General features: G+C 33.9%; 3 protein-coding genes across 19 annotated transcripts; all 3 read right to left on the bottom strand.

Moving 5' to 3' along the window:
* Positions 1-638: 638 nt before the first annotated feature.
* On the bottom strand, positions 639-4,308 carry LOC146940301 (serine/threonine-protein kinase STY13-like). Its single transcript, XM_085753980.1, has 6 exons — positions 3,979-4,308; positions 3,146-3,278; positions 2,818-3,013; positions 1,427-1,551; positions 1,183-1,341; positions 639-1,089 (listed from the first exon to the last, which is right to left on the bottom strand). Exons 1-6 carry the CDS (start codon positions 4,107-4,109, stop codon positions 775-777), a joined length of 1,059 nt encoding a protein of 352 aa, XP_085610106.1. The 5' UTR covers positions 4,110-4,308; the 3' UTR covers positions 639-774.
* A 1,350-nt stretch (positions 4,309-5,658) lies between these two features.
* On the bottom strand, positions 5,659-12,225 carry LOC146940302 (uncharacterized). Of its 17 annotated transcripts, XR_015031980.1 has the most exons (14): positions 12,038-12,222; positions 11,597-11,671; positions 11,332-11,504; positions 10,969-11,104; positions 10,516-10,876; positions 10,277-10,413; positions 10,066-10,192; positions 9,657-9,687; positions 8,141-8,221; positions 7,853-7,952; positions 7,600-7,724; positions 6,949-7,018; positions 6,171-6,864; positions 5,659-5,860 (listed from the first exon to the last, which is right to left on the bottom strand). XR_015031980.1 is itself a non-coding variant. In XM_085753983.1 (10 exons), exons 2-9 carry the CDS (start codon positions 10,090-10,092, stop codon positions 6,228-6,230), a joined length of 570 nt encoding a protein of 189 aa, XP_085610109.1. In that variant the 5' UTR covers positions 10,093-10,192; positions 10,277-10,413; the 3' UTR covers positions 5,659-5,860; positions 6,209-6,227. The 17 variants fall into 17 exon arrangements, 2 of the variants coding, with proteins under 2 accessions (XP_085610109.1, XP_085610108.1); XR_015031969.1 differs by lacking the exon at positions 5,659-5,860 and having other exon boundaries at positions 6,723-6,864; positions 7,853-7,944; positions 11,597-11,652; positions 12,038-12,225; XR_015031968.1 differs by lacking the exon at positions 5,659-5,860 and having other exon boundaries at positions 6,723-6,864; positions 7,853-7,944; positions 10,516-10,648; positions 12,038-12,225.
* A 5,702-nt stretch (positions 12,226-17,927) lies between these two features.
* LOC146940303 (plant intracellular Ras-group-related LRR protein 9-like) lies at positions 17,928-22,593 on the bottom strand. Its single transcript, XM_085753984.1, has 3 exons — positions 21,745-22,593; positions 19,353-19,519; positions 17,928-18,867 (listed from the first exon to the last, which is right to left on the bottom strand). The coding sequence occupies exons 1-3, from the start codon at positions 22,450-22,452 to the stop codon at positions 18,210-18,212; spliced, it is 1,533 nt and encodes a 510-aa protein (XP_085610110.1). The 5' UTR covers positions 22,453-22,593; the 3' UTR covers positions 17,928-18,209.
* Positions 22,594-24,877: the final 2,284 nt, after the last annotated feature.

Below are 24,877 nucleotides of genomic sequence, written 5' to 3' on the forward strand. Positions count from 1 at the left end.
TACAGGAGAAGATGCAGAGTGCTCCTTGTTTCAATTAGATTTACTCTTGCCGTCCTTGTTGCAACTATATTTCTTATTCCTTTTCCTTCATCTTTCTTTGTTTTCGTATTAAAATTCTTATCTTTTTTTCTTTTCTGATTTGGGTCTGAGGGTCTATGTTAGTTTCTTCATTTCTAGAGCATGCTGCAAAAATCAATTTTGAATGCAATGAACTTGTTCATCAAGATGTTGAGCAAGTAAGAATAAGGTTACCCTTAATTCATTATTTTCATGATTTATTGGTTATTGTGATGATGATTATTGGACTTGTGTGGTTCTTGTTGCTGTTTTATGTTGTTCTTCTTCATTGAAAGTGACTGTAAAATTCCATAGGTAGAGGTTGAAGACAATGAAAGTGAAAGAAAAAAAATCTAGTGCAGACAGACCATAATAAAATAGGTATTCTTTTTTAATCTAATGGTAAAAATCAACTGACCTATGGTGGGAAAGTTTTAGACTTTCCCATGTTAAATGCCACCATGTATCATAGAACATCTCGGCCCGCAAACTTATAGCAGATAAGTTATAGCGTATAAGTTTGTATGACTAAAGTAGAGCTCGAATAAGCTAGGTGGAATAGACCAAAATAAAGAACTAAATTTTGCTAGAATTGTAAAGGTATTATTATTAATCTGAACATTTACCAAGTCATCAAAAAAGGATCCCTCTTTAGACAAGATTCTATGTTACAATTTTTTTTAATGCCATTTTGTACTTTAAAGACCTGTTCAAGAGTTAATAACACTGGCTGAAACAGCAAAGGAAACCATTAGGCTTGATTTCGTCCTTTACTCTAGGTGTATCGCCGGTGTCATCACGTTTTGCCATTAAGGAGCTCGTACCAGGGGATTCTGGTGGCAACACGATGTTCTCAGAAGTGAATATTCTTGAAGGAATTGCAGGTGTAGGAGGCGAAACGGTGTAAAGATAATTTAGGAGCATTTGGATTATCTGTGTGAAGTTGGGTCGGGCATTTGCATCCTCTTGCCAGCATGAAGTAAGGATTACAGCCAATTCTTCGGGAAGATGATCCGCACTCGGCCTTACATTCTAAAAACCAAAAGACGCGTGTCAACAGTTTTCGACGGCTTTTAAACAATATTAGATAACAGCATGTAAGAAATAAGCATGATCTTAGATTACCTTGAAGGCTGCAGCATATGCAGCTTGAAGGTTTGACATGCCTTCGAAAGGAACTTTGTTGTGCAAGAGCTCCCAAAATACGATTGCAAAGCTATAAGCATCGACTTTATGGTTATAATGCTTCTTCTCCCCTTGCCTCAGTGTGACAGTACTGTATAACTGCAATTGTATTCGCACAATCAGTTCAAGCTGCTCGTAAATATGAATCATACGACACAAAAAGTCAATCTATTCGTCAATATACCTCTGGAGCCATCCAACGGTATGTTCCCGTTTCAGCTGTCATCATCTCAGTTAAAGACTCTTCTCTTGCTAAACCAAAATCTGCTAACTTGACTGTTCCGTGGTCTTCGGTCAATAGCAAATTATCTGTATTAAGGACAAAAGACAATCTTCATATTCATTATTATGTTGATTGATATACAATTGGGCGAGTTCTACATCTAAGAAAAGGAAGCTTCAGTACTGAACAATTAATAGCAGATCACGAATAACAGTATTCATTTTGTACTGCTTGACAATGAAGAAATGTTTTCACAAATCTATATGGATAGTGTTACAATAAGTAACTATTTTTCTAGAAGATCAATTATGCATATAGAGACAACACAGTAGTCCCAGTCCAACTATCTATAAAGGACATGTTGGGTATATATTATAATCAAAGAGCTAGTTATTTTTTAGTTGTTAGGGGAGCACTTGGATCAGGTTTTAATTATAAAGAAAAGCAAACGGGAGAAAACGAGCATGTTCAAAAGGAAAGAACCAATAAAAGCTTGCTTTTTCAAGAATAAGTTTTATAATGTGAGCTAAACATAGCAGATAATGATAAATAAAAATAGGGATAGTGCTTATAATTAGGGAGCATAGTAGATGACAAGAACAAAATGGAATAAAACCTAACAGTCATCATCATATATTGCACTGTTGAAACTTCAAACAATAATACAGTATAATTCTTTAGGCCAAACCAAAATGCTAATTCAGTAAATCTATTTGTATGTGTACGCAAAAACCAACATTTCAACCCCAATAAACACAAACATACAAGACTAAGTGTCCTGTTTCATGATAACTTTGACTGTTTTATAGATCATAGATGAAACTGTTGTAACAAACATTTTAAACCAGTTATCTAACTGAGTTTAAAACAAAAAGAAATCTGACTCAGTGACATGTATTATGAAATGCACGTGTGGTTGAGAGTGACAGTTAATTCTACAAAATGGCAGGCAAGCATGTTATAAGTGGCAACCATGATTTGGAAGATGATAATTTTAAACCACACTGATGCAATTTTTCTGGACTTCAAATTTTGATAGGGGGAAGATAATTAATCAGTAAATATAATTGCAATTTATTACATTTAAAATAGAAAAATTAAAAAAAGATAGATTAGAAAATACACGTTGGGCAAGGACAATTTTTGATAAAATAAAAAGAACGGATTTGAGTATGAGTCTATGAGATTATATTGAAGGAGGAGCCATAAAGCGGATACTAGAAAGAGTAAATCTTGTCGCAGTAATGCAACATTGATGTAAAATACAGAGCATAAAAGCCTACATTTACTTGATCCAACATAAAAAGGATTCTTTTATAGGGGAAAGAAAACAAGCCAAACCAAACTATTACCAGGTTTAAGATCACGGTGTATGATCCCATGAGAATGCAGGCACTCCATAGCACGTGAAATATCGAGTGCAAAACCAATGGCCACATGTGTATCCAAGCATTTGGGGCGCATGTTAAGCAAATACTTGCGCAGAGTTCCTCCTGATAACAGCTCAGTGACTATCACCATTACTGGCTCCTTGCAGGCACCGATAAACTGTAGAGAAAGAGCGGCAATATTTATTGTGTGTCAGCTGATGCAAACTTGACGCATAACAAGCAGCCTTTGTTGTATGATATATAGTTTTTGATTCAATAACATATACAGCAAACACAACCAAATTCTCACCTTCACCAAGTTCTTATGTTGCACTCTAGACAACATAGCCACCTCCCTTGCAAAGCGATCTTCTCTCTTGGCAATCTCTTCAGTAGTTTCTCCTTTATGTACAATTTTAATAGCAACAATCTGGTTTTTATATCTGAAATGAATCCGACAACAGAATAACTTAGATGAGTGACATAACTCCAAACTCAAAAAGTAACAATTCAAAAACAACTATTCAGGTAGGAGTGTTAAGGTAGTTTGGATGGAGGAACATAAGGGTTCAACTAGCCCGCTAACATTTCTAACAACTAATTAGTAAGATTCATCATTCAACCAAAAAAAAACTACTCAGATCAGAGAAGCCTAAGTCATTTCCATTAGTGATTGTTGTACGAAATGAACATTAAGTTCAATCAATATTGTCAAATAGCTATTATTATAACATAGCAAAATTTGAACAAATCACTATTGTTCCGCGATAAGCTATTTAATATAAAGTGTTGTCAAATAGCTAGCACTGTAGTATAACAAAATTTTAACAAACCACAATTTTCTGTGATCCGCGATTGACAACACTGAGTTCAATTCAAACTAACTATATAATATGCAGCCTATGCAACACATACAGATTACAGCAATAAAGTATGACGCTTTACAAATCAAACACAAGACAACAAGATATACGTACACTATTCAATTTTCACAAAGAAGAATCAAATCAATAACCACAAATCTAGCTGAAAAAACACCCACCCAAAACAACACAATACAATTACTCATCAACTAAAGATACAAAATTTAACTTAATCTAAAGCAAATAAAAAATGGGGTATCAATCTTAGAAAGAAACTTACTTTCCCTCATAGACTTTAGCATGAGCTCCTTCACCAATCCTGGGGCCAACATAAAGATGTTTAGGATCAACCAACCATTTAGGGTCTAAATTGAACTCATCAACTGAGTAGAATCTACCACCAGATTCCATTTGTTTATGTATAAGATGCTCAAATCATACATGAGGCAGGTAAGTGTAGTTGAGAGTGAAATCAAAGAGAGGAGAAGAAGAAGAAAAGAACCCTAGAAAATGGATATGCTGACATGAAACAGAGAAGTAAACTAGACATCCTCTGAAGAGTGGTCTGAAGCTCAGAACCACATCTCAATAAAGTTAGTCAGTCAGGCCCGGAGATCAACACTTACAAAAGATTCATGTTTTAGCATGGAACCCACATGCTAGAGAGAGAGAGAGAGAGAAGAGAGAGAGAAGAAAAAGCCCAAAGCCCAAAAAGATATTTTCAAAATTCATTCATAGGGAAATGAGAAGAATCCCTGGAAAGGGAACATGGAAAAGATCCAATCACCCTCGAGTGAAAAAAAGTACAAATTTTTTTTAAACTAAAAACTAGTTACAAACCCGTGCTTCGCACGGGGGTTAGCTACTTTTTTGACAAAATATTATATCGGACGGATAGATTGCGAAATGACAGATAATTATAAACCATAACACAATATTTAGAGTACTCCTGCATCACGGGTTAGAAAATGAAATGTTCAAAATGGCTTATCACGAGTAACAAATGAAAACGTCAAGGACTTTTTTATGCCACTAACAACCTGTAAATATGCATGACATATATTAGAAACCAGTTGAACAAACTTATTTATCTCACTTAGCTTATTCAATATATGCAAGGAATTTCTAAAAAAAAGAAAACCTGTGATTAAAAGAATGAAAACCAGTTTGCATTCACTTGTCATAATAAAGCTCATCCTGATGCCATCATTGCATTCATTTTTCTCATTTTAAATTTTAATCCCTCATCTTTTTTTTTTCTTCTAAAGCGGGGAAGTTCAAACTCACCGTAAATATATAAAATTGAATAATTGAATGGTTGGAATTAGAAACATGACCCCGCATTTCTTTTCCAACATGATATAATCAAGTTAGAGAGTACCAGCAAAATAAAATAAGATAGTGCTTTATTGAGCAAACTCTATCTATATTTGGGTGGAGACATTAGATAACCTTTCTTAAAAAGATGTGGATCCTCTACTGGTGTTTTTCTATACCAATGTCTACAATGCCACTCCCACCTGTCCAATCCAGTAGTAGTAACATACGAACATAATTTTTTTGCCATTGTATACGTACACTATATAAAAGTACACTCAACACCATGTTAGTTTGATTAAAAGAGAGAAAAAAAATTGGATTTGAATTAGATGAAGGTTTACAACCTAATCATCAACATTGCTAGTTGAGTCAAGCCTTACAAAAAATAATCTTATATCATCTTAAAACAAATGGTAGGGAATTGTCCATGAATACAAAGATAAAACTATTGGTAGTGACTTGTGTAATTAAGGGAACAATATTTTATGCGCTCATCCTTACCGCCCTTGCAAAAGAAAGAAAAACAGGCAATTGCAGTAAAAAAAACAGGCAGCAGAGGATCTCTTGCCCCTCTGCAATACTAACATCTATGAGCTTAAATTAGTATATGTGCTAAAATAAAAAAAATAAAAAAATATGATTGTTATCTGGAAATAAGCTATATATACAGGGACCTGTTACATATTTTTGCTATGAATTGTTAAAATTTGAAATATTATCATCAAGAAGAAGCAACATGAGGCCTCATCTTAAACTTTCTAATAGTTTATAATTACCACATATGAAATAACTCAAATTCCATATCCTGTGAAAAATCTTCCTATATCAAGTGAGTAAGGATCCTGCATTAAAAAGAATAACAGAAGTGAGTAATGTAATAATTCTTTTGCATTTTGTAACATTCTATTTTTCTTAGGTAAATATTGTGTGGAAGATATAGACCTTGAAGTGTGTGAGATTAAGAGTTCAAAGCAAAAAAAAATTATAAGTTTAAAATCGTTGATAGCAGGATGACATTTGACTATCCAAAAAAATTGATGGCAGGATGAGGATCCCACAATGACTCTAGGTGTATGAAAATTAGCCTACCAGTAACTTCTACACAAATAAAACTTTGACGGTATAAACATCCAATTCTTGCACAAAACTAACATTTTTCGTTTTATCAGAAATTCGTAGTCACAGGGCACCTATGATTCAATGGCTGCTTCACTTGATATCCAACAGATGTTCCAACCAAATTTGATGGTAGTTTACCTTACCCGTGCCAACAAAAATCACCTGCAACAATATGGCAGTAGCAGAAATGGACCTTCCATTATGAAAGGAAGCTTTGTCATGTTGCAACCCTGTATAAATCAGACAACATATAACAACTCTGGAGAATCCTTTAAATAGTTTTAACTTCAACGCATTTAACATTAATGCTCTGATCAGATGAAGTCATGAATGCCGGGGTGGATGTAGTTTCAAAAGCTTGAGTATACTTTAGAAGACAAAGTACAAATTATATTCGGTGATTCAAAAATCAAACAAATGAATTTTACAAACTTCATAGTTAATTACACAATGATGCCAATTTCAACCATTAATTTTCTAATCACCGATTATAACACTGTATTTTATAGCCTAAAGTACGCCCCCAGTTCATAGAAACTAAATTTGAAAAACAGGAGCTAAAAATGTGGTTAATGACAATTGTAATGAGAGCGGAAAGGGTAGATGGATCATTGATGTCATGTCAAGCCGTGCCATGAAAAGAAAGAAAGTATCTCAATGATATGTCAGAACTTGGGATAACAGCACCCTGCAGATTGTGGTGCACATTTGTAGCACTATTCACATCCTGAAATAGGTTATTGAACACCAATTATTAGCGTAAACATAAGTCAGAAAATAAAAGGCACAAATATGAACAAAGTTTACGGACTTCAAACTCAATGAGGCAAACTGTATGCCTCTCCTGCCTTATAATCTTCATTTGCTTAAAACCAGGCTGTCTGCATTACAAAGCCAAGTTCAACAGATTAATCCAATATATGAGACAGCATAGAAAATGCTACATAAACTGAACAAAAGAGCCTGTGTCAAAGGATAAGTTTTACATACACACTGAAAAGATAAAATAGTCAAATTATTGCCATATAAGCTATAAGCTGTTTTTATAAGCTATATTTGAGAGCTTAAAAAAATAAGCTAAGAACAACTTATAAACATGTCTTAAATTGTTTCGATAAGCACAAATAAGCCTAATGTTCTCTTTCTCAGTTATTGTTTTGTACAAAAATGAGTAGATAAGTTGCTTACAAATAGTCTCACAAATGTTAATGTCAGTAATCAACTCAAATATCCTTTAATGAACTTTGTCTCAATTATTCTTTTGTACATAATCAAATACTAATAATCATTTCTATACCTTATTCGTATCCAGAAGGGTAATATAGGCTTAAACTCTGCAAAATTTCATGTCATGCTTGATTTTTCATGAACTTTTTCCTTCTAACAAAATATTGCACAAAACAAAACAACTTAATTTTGCATTTCAGAAATTCAAGTGAATTTAAAGAAAAAGCAATGATACCCTCCGGATGAGCCATTTTCTGCATAGCAGTTGGAGCAATCATGACTGGCATGGAAATTTTGAAGCCAAGGACAGTAGTTGACATGTCTATCTTGCTCACATCGATAAGAATTGGTGGCCTAAACCTGTAATGTTTGTCAACCATATTTTTCAGCACATTAACATTTGTTCTTATTCTTAGAATCATAGGTTGACAAAACATCAAAGGAACATAATAAAGTAACATCATTTGGTAACTTATATGAAATCTTACAAAATTCTGGAAAAGACATTTCTGTTTTCTTGGAGAGACCATTGGTCCTCAGCACCAGATGCATAATAGTCAAACACCATCTTTGGCAATTTCTGCTTTGCTAAATCAATATATTGTAATAATGAGCCATAAGAGGTTGTTAAAGTTCAAATTCATTTGTAGTTTTTTACACAAAAAAGTCAGAACATCTATGTAAAACTTTTGTTCCTATTATTCAATTGAGCAGAAAAACTTACACAGTCCATTCTTTTTTTTTTTTTTTTGTATACCGAACCTATGCTAACATACCTATCAGCACTACAACTGAGGATCATGCAACCGCCAATGCTAATTATGATATAAGTCACTGCAGCCGAATGATTACCAGCGCTGCCAATAAGATCAAAATTTGGAGGAAAAGATATGGTTTGTAACTCTAAGCCAATATCAATAACAAAATATCAATAACAACAAATATCACATACATAACTATATATAGTTTGAAATAAAATGATGATTGACATTTCAGCTATTCACATGGTACCATCTCTAAAATCGCAGCATTTGTTTCACAATATATATCAAAGCATCTCACAACCATGAGTTTGTATTAAAGTTTTTAATTGTTAAAAACTTAAATACACAAGTAAGGTGTACAAAAGGGGTTTAAATTTTATATGGTATCATCCGCTCGACATTTTTCAGCGACTGCCACTTTTAAAGTCGCTTGAACCGATTTAAAAAATGATTGAACCGATTTTGTAAGTGGATGTACCTGATGAACACAATTTCATAAGTGGGGAGAGTAATCAAAATTCCATAAATAAATAAAAAAAGGGAAATGTTAACCGGTGCCCTCAAGGCACTGGTTAAGGAGTTAAATATAGTAGTATCTTGCATTGAAAGTTGTGCTGTCAATGCATTAAAATCTTAAAAAGTGGGCGCTACTGTCATAGAGTTACCAAAAAGAGATTAACACCAATATTTACATGACACAAAATGAACGAAAGAAACACTACTCCATACCTATACACATGTCTTTTGGTCAATTTGCTGGCTTTTACCCTTTGGTTAATTTTTTTGATGCTTTCTCTTTCCTTCTACCTTATGGTGATTGGTGAGAGATAGTAGAGGGCATCCAAAGGAAAGATATTCGTTATTCAATCATGTTAACTAAGTGTCTTTGCTTTGGGTTATAAATTAAAGGTTAAAAATTTAATTGAAAACAACTACTCCCTCCGTTTTAAAATGAGTGTCGCTTTAGGCTTTGACACACAGATTAAGAAATAGAATGAAATAATCATTGGATATAACACTTTTACTAAACTATTCTTACTTTATAAAAAAAAGACAAAATTAAAGTTGCTTATTAAAGTTACTAAACCATCGCTTTAGGCTCTCTCCGTCTCGCAATATTTGACCTATTTGAGAAAAAAATTGTCCCACAATACTTAACCTTCTCAAATTTTTAAGCTTAATTTGACAAGTTTACCCCTTATAGTTACTTTTTGTGGTCTCCATGTAAAAGTTTGTAGTGGAACAAAGAAAGTAATCATTACTTAAAAAGTGAAGGTTTAAAAATAATAATAAGGACAATTCAGTAAAAATATCATTCTCTTTTTTTCATCATTACACTTTTCTTAATCTGTGTGAAATGATCAAGTAGGTCAAGTATTGCAGGACGGATGCAGTAAAAAGTTGTATATACTACTTTTCATAATTTTCCAGTATAATATTTCTATATTATTTTTGATAACTTCTACCTTAGATGCACTCTCATATATAATACTTTCCTGTAGGCAATTCCAACAACACTACTCCATACCTATACACATCACTCTTGGTAGAAAGATGACCTGAAAATTGAAGGCAGTTAATTAACTAAGTTAATGATTTCTGCTGAGTTTGTAACATAAAATGCAAAAGTAAAGTTTGTTAAAACATGCCAATTAAATTCTGTTTTTTAGTAGCAGCAAAGCCATTTGCTAATAAAGTTAGTTAAAAAAGGTAATTAAGAACCTATTTGAATTGACTTATTTGAGCATATTTAAGAGCTTGTGAAAACAGTTTATGACATCTCTATAAGCTAGCCAGGATAGCTTATGTAAATAACTCAACTTATATGAAAACTATTTGACTTTATTTTATATAAAAACAGCTTATACATAAGCGCTTATGCTATAAATGCTTAAGTTGTTTATCCAAATGGAACCTTTATGGTAAAATGCCAATACCTGCCATGATATACTCAGGAGCAGCATAGCCTTTTGTTCCCATTATGCATGTTGTTGTCACATGTGTTTCTTCTCCTTCAGGACCATCTTCAGCTAATCCAAGGTTTGATAGTTTAGTTGTGTAATCCTGAATTTAGGGAAGAAAAAAAAATTACTTGATGTAGGCTAGCAGCAGATGCTACATTATCATTGATGAAATGAATGAACATACCGAGTCCAGTAATATATTTGGAGTTTTGAAATCCCTATATATTACAAGTTTATCTGCTTCATGAAGGAAAGCTAGTCCCTTAGCTGCACCTAATGCAATTTTCATTCTAGTTGACCATGGTAATGTAGCAGAGGATCCTGCTTGAATCACAACAAAGAAAATAAGAAATCAGACCTTAAAGCATGATTAATATATGTATATAATATAGTATTGGTAAAAATAAAGTAAATGCAACATACTTCTGAACAATTGATTCTCCAAGCCCCCTCTTGTCATGTACTCTTACACCAAAAGCCTCTGCTACTCCTCACAACAGTATCCAATTAGGCAACAATGAAGAACGCATTTTAGTAAAACCTCATTGAAGCAATCCTAAAAGTTCAGATACTATGAAGTTACCAAAGCAGCTGAGAAAATCAGATACTAAATTTTACTCTTCCAATTTATATTTCAATTATCAACTAAATGCACCACATGAGCATTTATAACTTCCAACAGTAGACTTTGAAGACTTGTACACCTAGTACAGCTCTCATAGTACCACCCAAAGTAGTTAGGATTGAATTTTTTGGTAGTTCCAACAGTGAAACAATAGGTATGCTGGGACAATTTGGAAAAAAGTCAAATAGTTGAAGAAATCTTAGTGAACGTACGTATATAAATAAATGTAAGATACATAAAACATAGCAAACCTTGTGAGATTTTTTAAGTCCTGAATCTTCTTAACTTGACTCATTAGAGAAGACATCATTTTGTGAAACTTGAAAAGAACCATAAGCTTGAGTGAAATTTTGGCTTGCTGATTGTGAGTTGTTAATGACCTGAAATCTGAATTGAAAATAACAATTATATAAAATAGTAATTGAAATCTGAAATCTTTTATCTCAGTAAAGCTTTGACTTTACTAAGATGAGAACAATTTTTGATACGTTATTTTTAATGGATACAGTGCACATTGTATCTTGAGTACAAATTGCAATAAAAGAAGATCAGAAATATCAAACATAGGAATAAAATAAAATGTAATTTATTAAAGAACCTTGAGATCATATTACCTTTTCAAACAGCAGAACAGAGTCATACCAGTGGTTGGTGTTCCCTCATGGCTTCTTTTCCTTCTTGTTTGATTAGCCTGATCATAAGCAGCACCAGTCTTCTTTGTATTTCCATGATCAGACACAGACTCAGTAGTCTGTGCAGCAGCAGTACCAAATCTAGACATCAAATCCTATTTCAAAACAATGAAAACACTTGGAGTCAATTTAATGGACTTAAGCAACAATAAGACACAATAAAATAACATTTAGGCTAATTACTAACCTGTGAAATCCCAAAACACTCTGCAACAGTTAAGCCTTTTGCCTTATCAACAGGTTCTGATAAGCAGATAACATCCTGAATAATGATATTCAAGACAAAATTCGATTGAAAGAAAAAACATAAATTCCAACCTAAATTAACAAAAATTGATTCAATAAAGCATTTTTAGAGACATGCATGACCTCAGATGAACAAAAGAGAGAGAATAATGATTGTACAAAAAAATAATTAAACCAAAATAACAACCCAGAAAATTAAACCAAAATCTCTCAATCCATCAAAAACAAACACAACATACAGACCAAACAAACACTGAATCAACCAAGGTACATAAATAAAAGAGGCAAAACAACAACAAAAACAACACAAAAACAGACATGCAAGCAGAAAAAGAAAAAAAAAACGCGATGATGATGATGATGAACAGAACAGGAACCGAACCTGAGAAATAGAGCAACCGGAGAGAAAGACGAGAAATACCGAAGAGAAAGCAATCGGCGCCGCCGTTTTTTGCGACGGAGGAGAATTCTCCTCCCTTTCCCGTTCCCGTCCTCCTTCTTCCTTCTTTCTCCCGTTCCCGTTTCTCTCTCCCTTTTCTTTTCTCTTTTTTTTTTTCTTTTCACATATATATATAGGGGAAGATAGTCATTTACCAATTTACCAAAATACCCCTCCAAGGGCAAAATCGTAAAACGTACGGACATCTATTTTTATATTTAGTTTAGTAGATATCATTCACACGCAATTGTGTAATTGTCGAGATTAATTGTTGAGATTCATTTAAAGAGTTTATATCTTTCAAACAAATGTTTTTTTTATGCACCGATCATGAACTAAACAGTTAAGGAGTCAAAGGCTATCTTTGGTAAAATTAGCTGATAGCTGATAGCTTTTAGCTGATAAGCTAGTTGAAGTGTTTGGTAAAATTAGCTGATAGCTTTTGCTTTGAATAATAAGGGTAAATATGGAAGAAAAAATGAGAAGCTAAAAGCTATAAGTTCAAAAGCTACTTGAAGTAGCTTCTGAAAAATAGCTTATAAGCTCCTGAAATAAGCTATAAGCTCGTTGTACCAAACAGAGCTAAAGTGTTACCAAACAGAGCTTTTTTTTGTCAAATGAGCTTATAAGCTAAGAGCTAAAAGCTCTTTTTTTGAGTTTACCAAACAGAGCCAAAATGTTTTGGGTTAATTATGTTTCTAGTCCCTATAAAATAGCGACCTTATAAGTTTAGTCCTTACTTAATTTTAATAGCATTTTTAGTCCTTAATTTTGTTTTTCTGCACTGAGTATTAGTCCCTACTCAATTCAAATTTGTTTAATTTATGCTTAAACTCTTAAATTTTTGAACAATTTTTTGCAGACATGTTTAGAACATTACTAAAAGTTCCTCTGCAAAAAATTATCGCAAAATTTGATTTCTACATCCAGATTTTATTACTTTTTATCTTTAACTTTTGTCGTTTTAAAAAATTCATATTTAATTCATTTCATGTCAGAAAATTCTAAATTTTAGTAAACGAACATTTCATAGTGTTCTAATCTTGTCTCAAAAAAATCGTTCAAAAATTTAAGAGTTTAAGGATAATTAATCAAGCTTTGTTTTAGCAGGGACTAAAATTATAAGTAAATTTTTTTTATAGGGACTAAAAATGCTATTAAAATTAAGTAAGGACTAAACTTACAAGGTCGCTATTTTATAGGGACTAGAAACATAATTAACCCAAATGTTTTTTATGTTAGTATGTACCCAAAAAGAAATTTGCTCAATAGTATGAGCTGAAAATTAAATGCTTAAGTCTCTGTCGAGCGCATAAGTTAACTTACAATGTTTATGTTGTTAAGTTGAACATTTTTATTCGAGTTCGAACTTGAAAACTCAACGGTTATATATATGTAAATTTTGTATGGTTCTTGTCACTTAAACTACATACAAAAAATATAAATGCTAGGGTGATTTTGTTTATGGAAAGGGTTTTGGTTTATTTAATTGAAGAAGTGGGGGATGAGAAGAAGACCCATGATCTGAAGACAGAATCATGATTTACGAAAAGGATTGAGTTGAGAATATGAGTAATGCATTATTGATTTAATAATTGATTTAAAAGAGAAAGGAAGAAGATTAGTGGAAGAGTAACGTAATGAGAGTGATGAGATAGCAATAAACAAGTGAGACCACATGGAGACTGAACATGACAACATGGGACGACCCGCTACATAAGCAAAAGCAACCCACACGAACGAACGATGGTGGATTTTCGTGAGTTCTTTTTCCAACCAAAGGGTCATTAAGGTGAAAATTATTAATTTACTTTAATTTGGGTCCCACATGTGTTGATTTTTCGTTTTACAAGTTTGCATCCATTCCTCATCATAGATCCTATTAGTACTAATTAAACATGGGTCATGTTAACCGGTGCCCCCGGAGCACTGGTTAAGGAACCTAAAAAAGGAAATTTTAAAATGAAGAATAACACTTTTTATGCTTTTGAGGTGTTGACAACACAAGTTCCACTGCAATACTTACTGCATTTGCTTTCTAAACCAATGCCCCGGGGGCACCGATTTACATTACCCATTAAATATTCATTTAATCCTTAAAAAAAAAACCATTTCAAGTGGCAAATGAACTTCAATTAATTGTTTTTTGGTGAATAACTTCAATTAATTTAGGAATAAATAGGTCATCTTATAAAAATAAATAAAAAAAATTAGGAGTATTGACTTCAAATAATATGTTATCAAAAATACTCCCTCCGGTAGGACTGACAATGAACCGAACCAACTCGACAATAGTTCGGAACTCGATTCGACAATTAACTCGTTGAACTTGGTTCATGAACCAATTGAGCTGAACTTGAGCTGAAAAATAAGTTCGTTAGATAAATGAGCTGAACTTGAGCTTTATATAGTTCGACTCGGTTGGTTCATGAGTTGGCTCGATAATATATATATTAGTTTAATAAAATTAATAAATTACAAGCTTTCTCTAATATTAGGAATTATTACTAATTTAATTAACAACTAACAATGATTATAATAAAAGAAAGAAAGAGAGAAAAAAACTAATAACATGCCGTGGAAGCTTTTAACCAAGCATATACTGTGATTTAGTCCCACATCGGGGAGTTTAAAAGCATTAGAGATGGGGAGTAGTTATAAAAGAGAAGTGGATGCATACGCTTGTGAAGCACAGTACCACTTTTTTCATTGGTGGTCTTAAGACCAGCATGGTCTATATTTTTATCTTAGTTTAATAAGGGAAAGACATATATTTTTGATAAAAACACAAAAAAAAAACTTTTGAATTATGTTACTCAAGCAAATGAGTTGGACCTAACGAGCCGAACCGAGTTGTTCGATAATTTTAAACGAGTCGAACTCGAGTTTAAAAAGAAGTTTGTATCGAACTCCAGTCGAGTTTCGAGCAGAACTAATTCTTATTGAGTCGAGTCGAGCTCAGACAAGTTCGACTCGACTCGACTCATTTCCAGCCCTACCCTCTGGTCACTATTATAAGCAAAAAACTACTTTTTAAGTTCATTGAATAAATTATGCATGTGGTCTATATTAATGACCACATACATAACTCATTCAATGAACACGTAATTTTTTGCTTATAATAGTGACTGGAGGAAGTAGTCATTTAGAACGTGCGACGTAAACTTCTATAAAATAATAATGACTAGAATTGATGATAAAAATTTAGAGATCAAAATTCAAAGGAAAAATTGATAGAGACTAAAAATAAAAGTTGTTATATTTAGAAAGACAAAAAAAACATATTTAACAAAAAAAAAACTATTTTTTTTATAAGTTAAAATAGTTTATGCTATCACACTTCACATAAAGAGTTCAAGAATATTTCATAAAACAAGAAAGGAGAATGTTAACCAGTGCCCCCGAGGCATTGGTTAAGCAACTAAAATTGATAAGCTTTTATAAAAAGGTAGTGTATTTATTACTTCATTAAAAGTAAAAAGTTATATTTTCAAGACAAAATTTCTATTTAAAGATTGCTTAACTAGTGCCCCGGAGGCACTGGTTAACAAGACCCAACAAGAAATAAAGGGTAGTCTACAAAATACTAAGAGAATAGTATGAAAATGGTTAAAAAAACATATGCTTATAAAAATTAAAATTAGTGATCAAGAAGGATTGACCGAGTTTGGACAACATTTGTCAGGATAGATGTGGAAGGTGGTACATGCATATACTCTAACGTTCAAGTCAATAAGAGAACAAAGACTGAGAGGTATTAAGTGAAAAGAATCGTGTACCTTGCATTGTAGTGAATAAAAGTTTCTATAAGCGCCGAAGACGAACGGGTGGAGAGTGATGGAGAGGCCGTTATGAATGATTGTTGGGAGGCGTTGCAAGTCCAAAAGGATTTGAGTTAGAGGAAGTGATCTTGCATATTGGACCTTGAGATAACGAGGGATGTGCATTGGGCTTATTGGGACCCACTATCCCACAAACTATCATTTGTCTATGAATTTTGCTCTCCACCCTGCACTTTTCGCTCGCGCCCTGCAGCCATTCCAAAAATACCCCTACGCTAGTTAACTAGCGCATGTGTAAATCAAACATGACTTAATTTTACACATGCGTGACTTAAGTCACGCTGCATGAGTTAACTCACGCATCCTGCGTGCTGCATGAGTTAACTCACGCAGGGTGCGTGAGTTAACTCACGCTAGTTACAAAGTTCTGACTTTTTATTTTACTTCTTTTTCAGAACTGTTGTACATTTTATACACATTGTATGTTTGCTTCATGCACTGAAATACCTGTTCTTTGTTTCTTCACAGATAGCCTAATTCGTTTGTTTCTGTTATGTTACTATAATTGTGCATTTAAATGTATTTTTGTCCCAATTGCTTAATCAATTTTAATTTATTTGCAGAAGAATAATAATTTGGTTGGGTGATTTGAATTACCGTATCAACTTATCAAATGTGGAAGCAAAAGCTCTTATCTCGAAAAAGCAGTGGTCAAAATTGCTTGAAAAAGATAAGGTACCACAGAAACTATTGCTTGGAAACAGAACTTTGCAAAATCACAACTTTGTAACTAGCGTGAGTTAACTCACGCAGGGTGCGTGAGTTAACTCATGCAGCGTGACTTAAGTCACGCATGTGTAAAATTAAGTCATGTTTGATTTACACATGCGTTAGTTAACTAGCGCATGGGCATTTTCGCCATGGCTGCAGGACGCAAGCGAAAAGTGCAGGGCGGAGAGCAAAATTCTCTGTCTATCTGTCTCATAAATGAACAATAAATTGAGCAAAATCAAACTCTACATTGTGATACATTTCTCCTATCTTGTTTCCAAGTTGGATATGGTTGATATATATCATGATAGAAGGGCTCTCAAATTGATGATACAACATAACCCTCCTCAATGATGTTAATTAAATCACAACAGATTTGAGTTGGTTAGGATATAGTTAAAGTATTTAGGATCCATGTGTTTGATCATCTTCCTTATAGTAGTTTTAATAATGCTATTAAATCAAGCAACATATTGACTAGAAATTTAGTTCTTAAAGGTGAATAAGTTGAGTCTTTTGAGATTTGAACATCGGTCGCTATATATATGACAATGCATTGTATTTGAAAGAAAAAAAAAACCTCTTTTACCCAACACAAAAAATTAGAATACACATTTCAACCGCCTGATTACTTTTGTTTCGACTGTTGAAAGATTTGTGATTGTTTGATTAAGATCCAAAGTTTCGACTTTCAAACAAAATTTATTATATTTTTTAAATCTAAAATTTGAGATTGAAATCAAGAAGCCACCCATTTACTTATGATCTGGTTGTCAAAAGATATGTGATTGTTTGATTAAGATTGAAAGGTTCGACCTTCAAACAAATTTGATTATAATTTGAGATTGAAACCTAGATCTTGCGATTTTAATTGGACAGCAACTAACTTACGATGCAGGATTGCATGCAGTCAAAACCAAAATGCTACAGCTACTGTAGCACACAGGTTTATGCCATAAGTGATCTCAACTCTTGATTTAAGATCAAATGGTTTAAATTACAGTCAATTTCATTCAGTTAACCGATGTCAAACATCAATTTAGATTGGACAAGTAAAATGTGGTGCAGTTACAGCGTCTAATCTATCTCACATATTATCCCGATCCAAATCTCACCCCGATCCAAATCTCAACCAAGAATCTTTGATATTAGTTACTTTGATGGCATGTTACAAGCATCTGCCATTAGGAAGAAAAAAAAAGTTTAGGTACGAATATATACCCCTTCCACTCAAATCGCATGACATTCAAATCACAACACGTGACATGTATAATAATTACTTTTTTCCTAAAAAAACGTATTAGCTTTTGTTTATTTAAATCTCAAAAATAAACAAAATAATTCAAAATTCAGAATTATTGTGAGAGGCATGCCTCTCAATTATACACATTGATTACCAAAACACACCCCGCCCTTATGCTGATTAGTGGGTGGAGAACAAAGGAGGAAGTAGCAGGAAGTGTTTGCTTAACAGCAAAAACATAGTATCTGAAAACTACAATTTTCATCGGAAATGCATATGCTTGTTAAAAGTTCCAGATAAGAGCTGGACCAACCTCACCTCAAAGCTGCTGATTAAGATAAGCATCTGTGGTGGGAGATTTGGGTGACATAGGAGATCCAACGGCAGTTCCAATATACCCAACTACATTTCCAGAAACATTCTTCAACCAGGAGGTGCTTCTTGTTAACCAGCCACCCTCTCCTTGTTCTTGCATTTCTTGATTGCTTTTTAGTTCTTCCTCTTCCAACATAGCAATCCACCTCTTGGCCATATAAGTCTTTATGGCTTGGACCCCTTGGTTTACAATCTCCGCTGGTGGCAGTTCAAGAGGATTCTGTTCCAAGTTGAGCTTGGTCAAATTATCAAGGCAACCAAATGTATCGGGAAGTGCACGAATCTGATTATTACTGAGATCCAATTCCTTGAGATTAGTCAATTCGCCAAATGTCTCTGGAAGTTCTGTAAGATCAGCGAAGTTACTGCTCAAGTTGAGAATTTCCAGAGTAGTCAGTCTCCCAAATGCTGCTGGAAGCCCATGTAGCTCATTGACGTGAGCATCCAAATAGCACAACGACTTCAACTCACAAATAGATGAGGGAAGAGATCGAATTTTGTTCAATTGAATCATGAGTTTCTTCAAGTTTGGTAATTCATACCCAATATTTGTCGGCAAGTATGACAGATCGTTAAAGCTTACATCCAGCTCCACCAATGACCTGATTATACAAGTACAAAAAGGAATCGATCAATTGTGATAAAAACATTTATCATCTGAAGATGTCTCTAGATGACTTGAGCATTTATAATGTTTGGTTTAAGAGATGAGATGATATGTGCAGAAACAGAATGTGGAATTGGTAATATACAATTTCTGCACACTTAAATCAGTCTTAAAAGGCATAAAAACAAGTAAAATAAAATAAATATGAAACAATGTTGCCACAAGACTTATATTTTGAAGAGTTTAAATAAAAAAACAGTTTTTGCACATGCAGAACTAAATTGCTCCCATTTACACTATAATAAAGCAGTTCACAAGTATGTCTTTCAAAATACTCAAATGAGGCAAGTCTTAAAACATGTGGATTTCAGTGTCCAAAATAAATTTCTTAGGGATCCCAACTGCAAAGTATAGCAAGATAACAAGTGACGACGACAACAGAAACAAAAATATGCCTCCCTTTATGAATCTACCACATACCTGCACTGACAAATGGCATCAGGAAGGGCAGTAAGCTTGTTTCCAGAAACATTGAGCAATTTCAACTTTTGTAGAAATCCAATTGAATCAGGCAGTGATTCCAAATGATTTGCAGAGAGTTTAAGCTCCTCCAGATTTTGCAATCCAACTATTGAGTCGGGAATCACCTAGTGTATTGAATGGAACATATTAGTACATATATGTGGAATTACAAGAAAGGCCAACCAACTAAGTAATTCAGTACTGCGTTTGATATGAAGTGCCAAGGAACATAGATATTCAAAATTAAACACAGATAAAAATTGTCATATAAAAATTTAAAGTAGTTACCGATGGAGCAGCTGTAATCATAATTGTTCAGAAATCGTTACATAAACTATACAACTACAAAGAACTCAGCATCCATCCTCACTACGATATAGAGTACGGAAATCAAATTTAATCAGCCCATATATCAACATATTTTCTAGAAGTTTGAAGACACAAACAGAGCCAAGCAAGACACATTTAATTTCCAAATCAAGCTCAATTCATGTTATGAGCATAACTGATAGTGTGATTAGTCTCATCTAAACAAAACATATATCTGAAGTGCACAAAATGCATCTATCCACCTCTAGAAGCTCAAACAGCAAACAAATAACCAAAATTTAAAGTAAATTTGTGTGCATAGTAACCTGGTTCACAATTCTCTTTGGTATGTTGTAAGGGTTGCGATACACGGTACGCAACCATCAAAATATTAGATATGTGGGTGTATACATAGCCGGTACACTATTTTAGTTCTTTCTACATTTTAATATACTAATTGGTACGCTATTAATAAAAGTATTTCGTTAAAAACAACAAAATACATGATCAAAAAATTTATTCATTAGAGTAATGGTATTTAAGGGTACATAAATTAAGACCTCTCTTCATTTTCTCCCACTTTCGGCAATAAAACCTCCAAAACAACAACAATGATTAAGATCCAGCTTCTTTGAGGATGAAGATCCCCAAACAACAACGACAATGAAGACGTCGTAATTTTGAAGGAGAGAGAAACTTCGTCACTGACACCGAAAATAACCACTCCGTGATGGTTAAATCCTGCGCCCCTGATGCGATCACAGTCACGCCACGGCGCTGGTGAACGCCGCCACCGAGTTGAAAAGTGATGGGGTATAGTTTTGGCCATGGTGGATGCTTCACCAGTACAAAGTTATTTTCTCTCCTCCACACCATGTTTGGATCTTGCGTGTTGCGATCACAAATGAAAGCCACAATCAATGATTCATTGATATTGTCACAAATGAAGTGGATAGTGGATACTACATAGACTATAATAATCAAATTTTGCTTTCAATTGGTGTGGCATAATCATCAGATTTTTCGTGGGAACACTAATGACCGTGAATACAATAAACTTACGACACTAATTGAAAGCAAAATTACGAGACTGTGCGTGTACTTACACGTGAGAGTGAACTCTAATGGAATCTGTAAGCAACGGGAGTGGTGTGCGTGAAGGGTTGGTGTTATTTTATACCTAATATAACATTTATAAATAAAATGCAAAAACTGCTGTGCGCGTGGAGAGTAATCATTTACTCGCGTCCGTGAAATTTCGTATAGGAAACACTTGTACTATATAGCAGCTCTGTTTTAAAATATTTATGACTATAAACAAATAATTAAATAAAGAAAGAGTATTTAATATTTATTTCAAAAATCACATTCTAACAAAAGTCACATTAAAAAGGAAAGTCCAATAGTCATCAAAAGAGATATTAACGTGGCAACGTATGAGACTTGTATGTATGATGCTTGTCTAACATGGAGAGATCACAAGAACATTAGTTCCACATCATTAGTTTTGTAAACATTGAGACCTAACTTCACTATAAATAAGCAGGGTAGAATGTGAATACAATGTACAACGAGTGCTTGCATGCACTTGTGAGTTGGTGGTATCTCGTTTTATTAATTAGATGAATGCTTCCCGATGGTTTAACTGGTTTTTATTTCATTGACTGGTTTTTATTTCATTGAGCTATTATCATGCTCAAATAAGTCAGAAACGGTTTTGCCTCGGGTACGAATGTTCATGCGAATTTTTCACAAATTAGCACGAACCAATTCGCAAAAGAACCGCACAATAGTTCTATGGGTACTTGGGCGAATTCTGTTACTATGTTTGTGTGTATTTAGATTTGCTAATTACTGATTTAGGATCTATCTAGATTGAACTATTCGAGCTTATCTACTATCAAAAGCAACTGTGAGAATGTTTATAAGAGCTTACGGAACAGCTTATGACATGTCTATCAATGAAAGCAACTATGTGAAAACACTGTAAATACTCGTACTATATAAAAGCAGTAGTTATTATTAGCGAAAAGCACTTTACCGAAAGCAGATTCTTAGAAGCGTCAAGCACAAGTAAACCAGGAATCCTCCCAATAGCTTCCGGCAACACCTTCAATTTCCGATCAAAAATCTCAATCCGTTCCATTCCTTTCCCATCCGCTTCCTGCAAAATCCCAACAACCTCTTCATCCACTTCATCACTACCGTCACCCTCTCCTCCAACATCACCAGTATTTCCATCATACATTCTAACCAATTTCTTCTCAGCGTTCTTAAGAAGCTTCTCATACGCCTCATGCATCTCATCAAGCTGAATAAGCGATTTCCAAACACGCTTCTCCTTTTCAGCTTCCTCTCTACACTGCTTCTCCTTCTCCGCCAGATGTGCTCTCCATCCATGAACCTCGATCTCCGCCGGCCTCGAAAGAAGAACAATTCCTTCCAGTTGTCGCGATAGTTCGGCTTCTATATCAGTTAGTTTGGTTTTGGCGTGGTCCACTTCTTCATGAGTGGGCCGTTCGCCGATAAGTTTGAGAATGGCTCGGGCTTGTTGAACGTCGTCGATGGCCCCGGCCATGGCGGCGATTAATTCGGGATCTGCTAGGTTTGGCATTTGGTCGACGATGCGTGGCTGTTCGATGTCGTATAACTCGGTGTCGGAGGTGGTGGCGGTGGGTTTGGAGGTTAAGGATGGGAGACGGGACATGACGTAGGAGAGGATCGGGAAGGTTCCTGGATTAGGATCCATGGCGTTAGGGTTAGGGATTCAGATGAGGAAGATGATAGTGATGAATTGGTATATATAGTAAGAAGAAGATTAGTGTATTCTTTTTTTTTTTGAGCAAAAGATTAGTGTTTCTATTCAGTGAAACTTTGAGACTATCGATCTGTTTTTGTTTGCTGTGTGATCCATTGATTAAATATAGATTAATCAGTTAATCATGATGATAAGGTGGTCACTGCTGCGGCACTGGTCATGCTAAAATATGAAAGTATAAACTGGAACGCTAGATTAATACTTTAAGAATTTAATAAAAACCACAAAAAAAAAAAAAAAAAATTTACGTAATAAAAAATCATAATGCATAAAAAAAACCTCATAATATTGCCTTTCCTTCAAAAAAAAACTCATAATATTGCCGTGTATGTTCATTTTATTATAATCACAATTTTGAAATAATCGCAACATATGTTAGATCTTCGTTGAATGACGGTGTAAAACTATTTTATACTTACACCCCGATAATATATGTCTCTTTTTCTCACACTTTAAAGAATCAAATTTTTTGAAAGGATAAAGTTAAGATATAATTGTCACTCAATGATACTTATCATTTGTCATTCAATGATCTTGCCACTTTTTTTTCTTTCGAGGGAGATGCTTGTCACTTGTCTCTTAAGTTTATTTAAGTAGTCTCTGTATGCACTATCACTTACGTCATAGTCGAATTTTAGTTTACTCATCGCTCATTTCATGAAAAGAAAAAATAGGCACCGCTCAATTCACATTTTTCATACAACAATTTTCATACATGTGTTACATGTTTCGTGCGCAAGCTAGTCATATTAGCATGTAATTGTAATGACCAATTCTAGGTTTACTAAGAGAAAGTTGAAATTTTGTGTGAATTCATATAAGGATAGCAAATTTATCCGTAAATGAGGACCTCACGGGGATTGTCCAATTTGAAGTTTTTAGAAACGAAGAATAGGGAGAAAGTCTCCCCGTAGGTAGTGCGGGGATGGAGATGGGGAGAACGGTGGTCCTAGAACAATTCACTGTAATACATTTTATATTTTTATATACAAATATTCCTTATGTTATGTGTAGAATTTTCTTTTATATGTAATGTCTACTGCAATGTCTTTTTTTATAAAGAAAAATCAAACTAATCCACAAAAATTGACAAGGGAGTCAGCTACAATGTCATGATATTTTTTATGGTTAAATTTTAATTGTTTTTACCAACTAGTTCTCATTTTAAAAATAAGGCAAATGTTAACTTGTGCTCTCAATGTCACATGTTAAGGAACTCATTATTAAAATATACACATAAAAAATCGTGCATTCAATATCTTAAAAGTTAAAATATTATCTTTTCTAATGTAAAGTTGCTCTTTTTAGGTTTCTTAACATGTGCCCTTAGGGCACAAGTTAACGCGACCCTAAAAATAATTGAATGTCATGGGACCATAAAGTGAGCATGGGAAACAATTTGAGCGGTGGGACCACATAACTCGTAGTCGTCATTTATCCAAAGCATTTTTGTATGCATCCATCACGATTGAAACTTGAAAGATATCAAGAATCAAATGAATCTTACAGAGACGATAATATATCTCTTGATATAAACCTATAGAACCAGTACTGTTTGTGAATGAACCTACAGAGCACTGATATCCGAAGTTGTGAAGCTTTTGACATATTGTAGCAATGTGGAACAAGCACAATGACCATAGTGATAGTATATGGACTATGGTGATGGTTGATCACATACAAAGTCAAGAACCTACTAAGGCAAAGCCATGATGGACTCTACAAATTATTAGTTAGGAACTTGTATGAGTATATAATAAGACTCGATTTGTAAGAACAATATGCAGCATAAATTAAAATTACATTACTAGCTATGTTATAAAGATTTTCGTTTAGAGGAGTGTTAAATCCAGTGAATTTATAATTCATGAGGATTTCAAGAAGGTGTATGAGAGTGGAAATTTGACAATTTAATTCACACTTAAAATCTGGAATTCACAGCAATCATGTATCGTGAACTATTTGTCGCTTTGCGTAGCATTTTTCTTTCGTTTATATTATGAGCTATGCTATATGTCGCGAGACATATTCTCGCAACTGTTTCACGAAATGCTGTTTGTCAATTATCATATGCGTTCCTTCCAATTTAAGTTATAATATTCATTTCCTACATATATCATAAAATAATAGAACTACCACAGCTCACAAATATTATCTCATATTTTTGCTAAAGTTGACCCAAGTATTCCATCATGATTTGTCAGAGCTGAGGCACACACAACAATAGGTAGAAGCTGGTGTGAAGAATTGTTAAAGAAAAAAGAGAGGTAAAAGAGAAGATAGCAATGGGAGAAAGAAAAAAAAAAACAGGTGAAAGGGAAAGATACATAGAAAACACACTGTGCAAGATGCTTTT

This window comes from Medicago sativa, chromosome 3, assembly GCF_051527215.1.
Source record: "Medicago sativa cultivar Bolivia chromosome 3, Bolivia_mono, whole genome shotgun sequence".
Lineage (NCBI taxonomy): Eukaryota > Viridiplantae > Streptophyta > Magnoliopsida > Fabales > Fabaceae > Medicago > Medicago sativa.

Coding starts and splice junctions, on each gene's coding strand:
- LOC146940302 (XM_085753983.1), bottom strand. CDS start 10,092: ATGCTGCTCCTGAGTATATCATGGCAG. Junction 7,472..7,599: donor GAAAATGGCTCATCCGGAGG/GTATCATTGCTT, acceptor GAAATTTTGCAG/AGTTTAAGCCTATATTACCC. Junction 6,865..6,948: donor TTTGCCTCATTGAGTTTGAA/GTCCGTAAACTT, acceptor AACCTATTTCAG/GATGTGAATAGTGCTACAAA.
- LOC146940301 (XM_085753980.1), bottom strand. CDS start 4,109: ATGGAATCTGGTGGTAGATTCTACTCAGTTGATGAGTTCAATTTAGAC. Junction 3,014..3,145: donor AACATAAGAACTTGGTGAAG/GTGAGAATTTGG, acceptor CTTTCTCTACAG/TTTATCGGTGCCTGCAAGGA. Junction 1,552..2,817: donor ACACCGTGATCTTAAACCTG/GTAATAGTTTGG, acceptor TCCTTAATACAG/ATAATTTGCTATTGACCGAA.
- LOC146940303 (XM_085753984.1), bottom strand. CDS start 22,452: ATGGATCCTAATCCAGGAACCTTCCCGATCCTCTCCTACGTCATGTCC. Junction 19,520..21,744: donor CTTCTAAGAATCTGCTTTCG/GTAAAGTGCTTT, acceptor TCAATACACTAG/GTGATTCCCGACTCAATAGT. Junction 18,868..19,352: donor GATGCCATTTGTCAGTGCAG/GTATGTGGTAGA, acceptor TTGTATAATCAG/GTCATTGGTGGAGCTGGATG.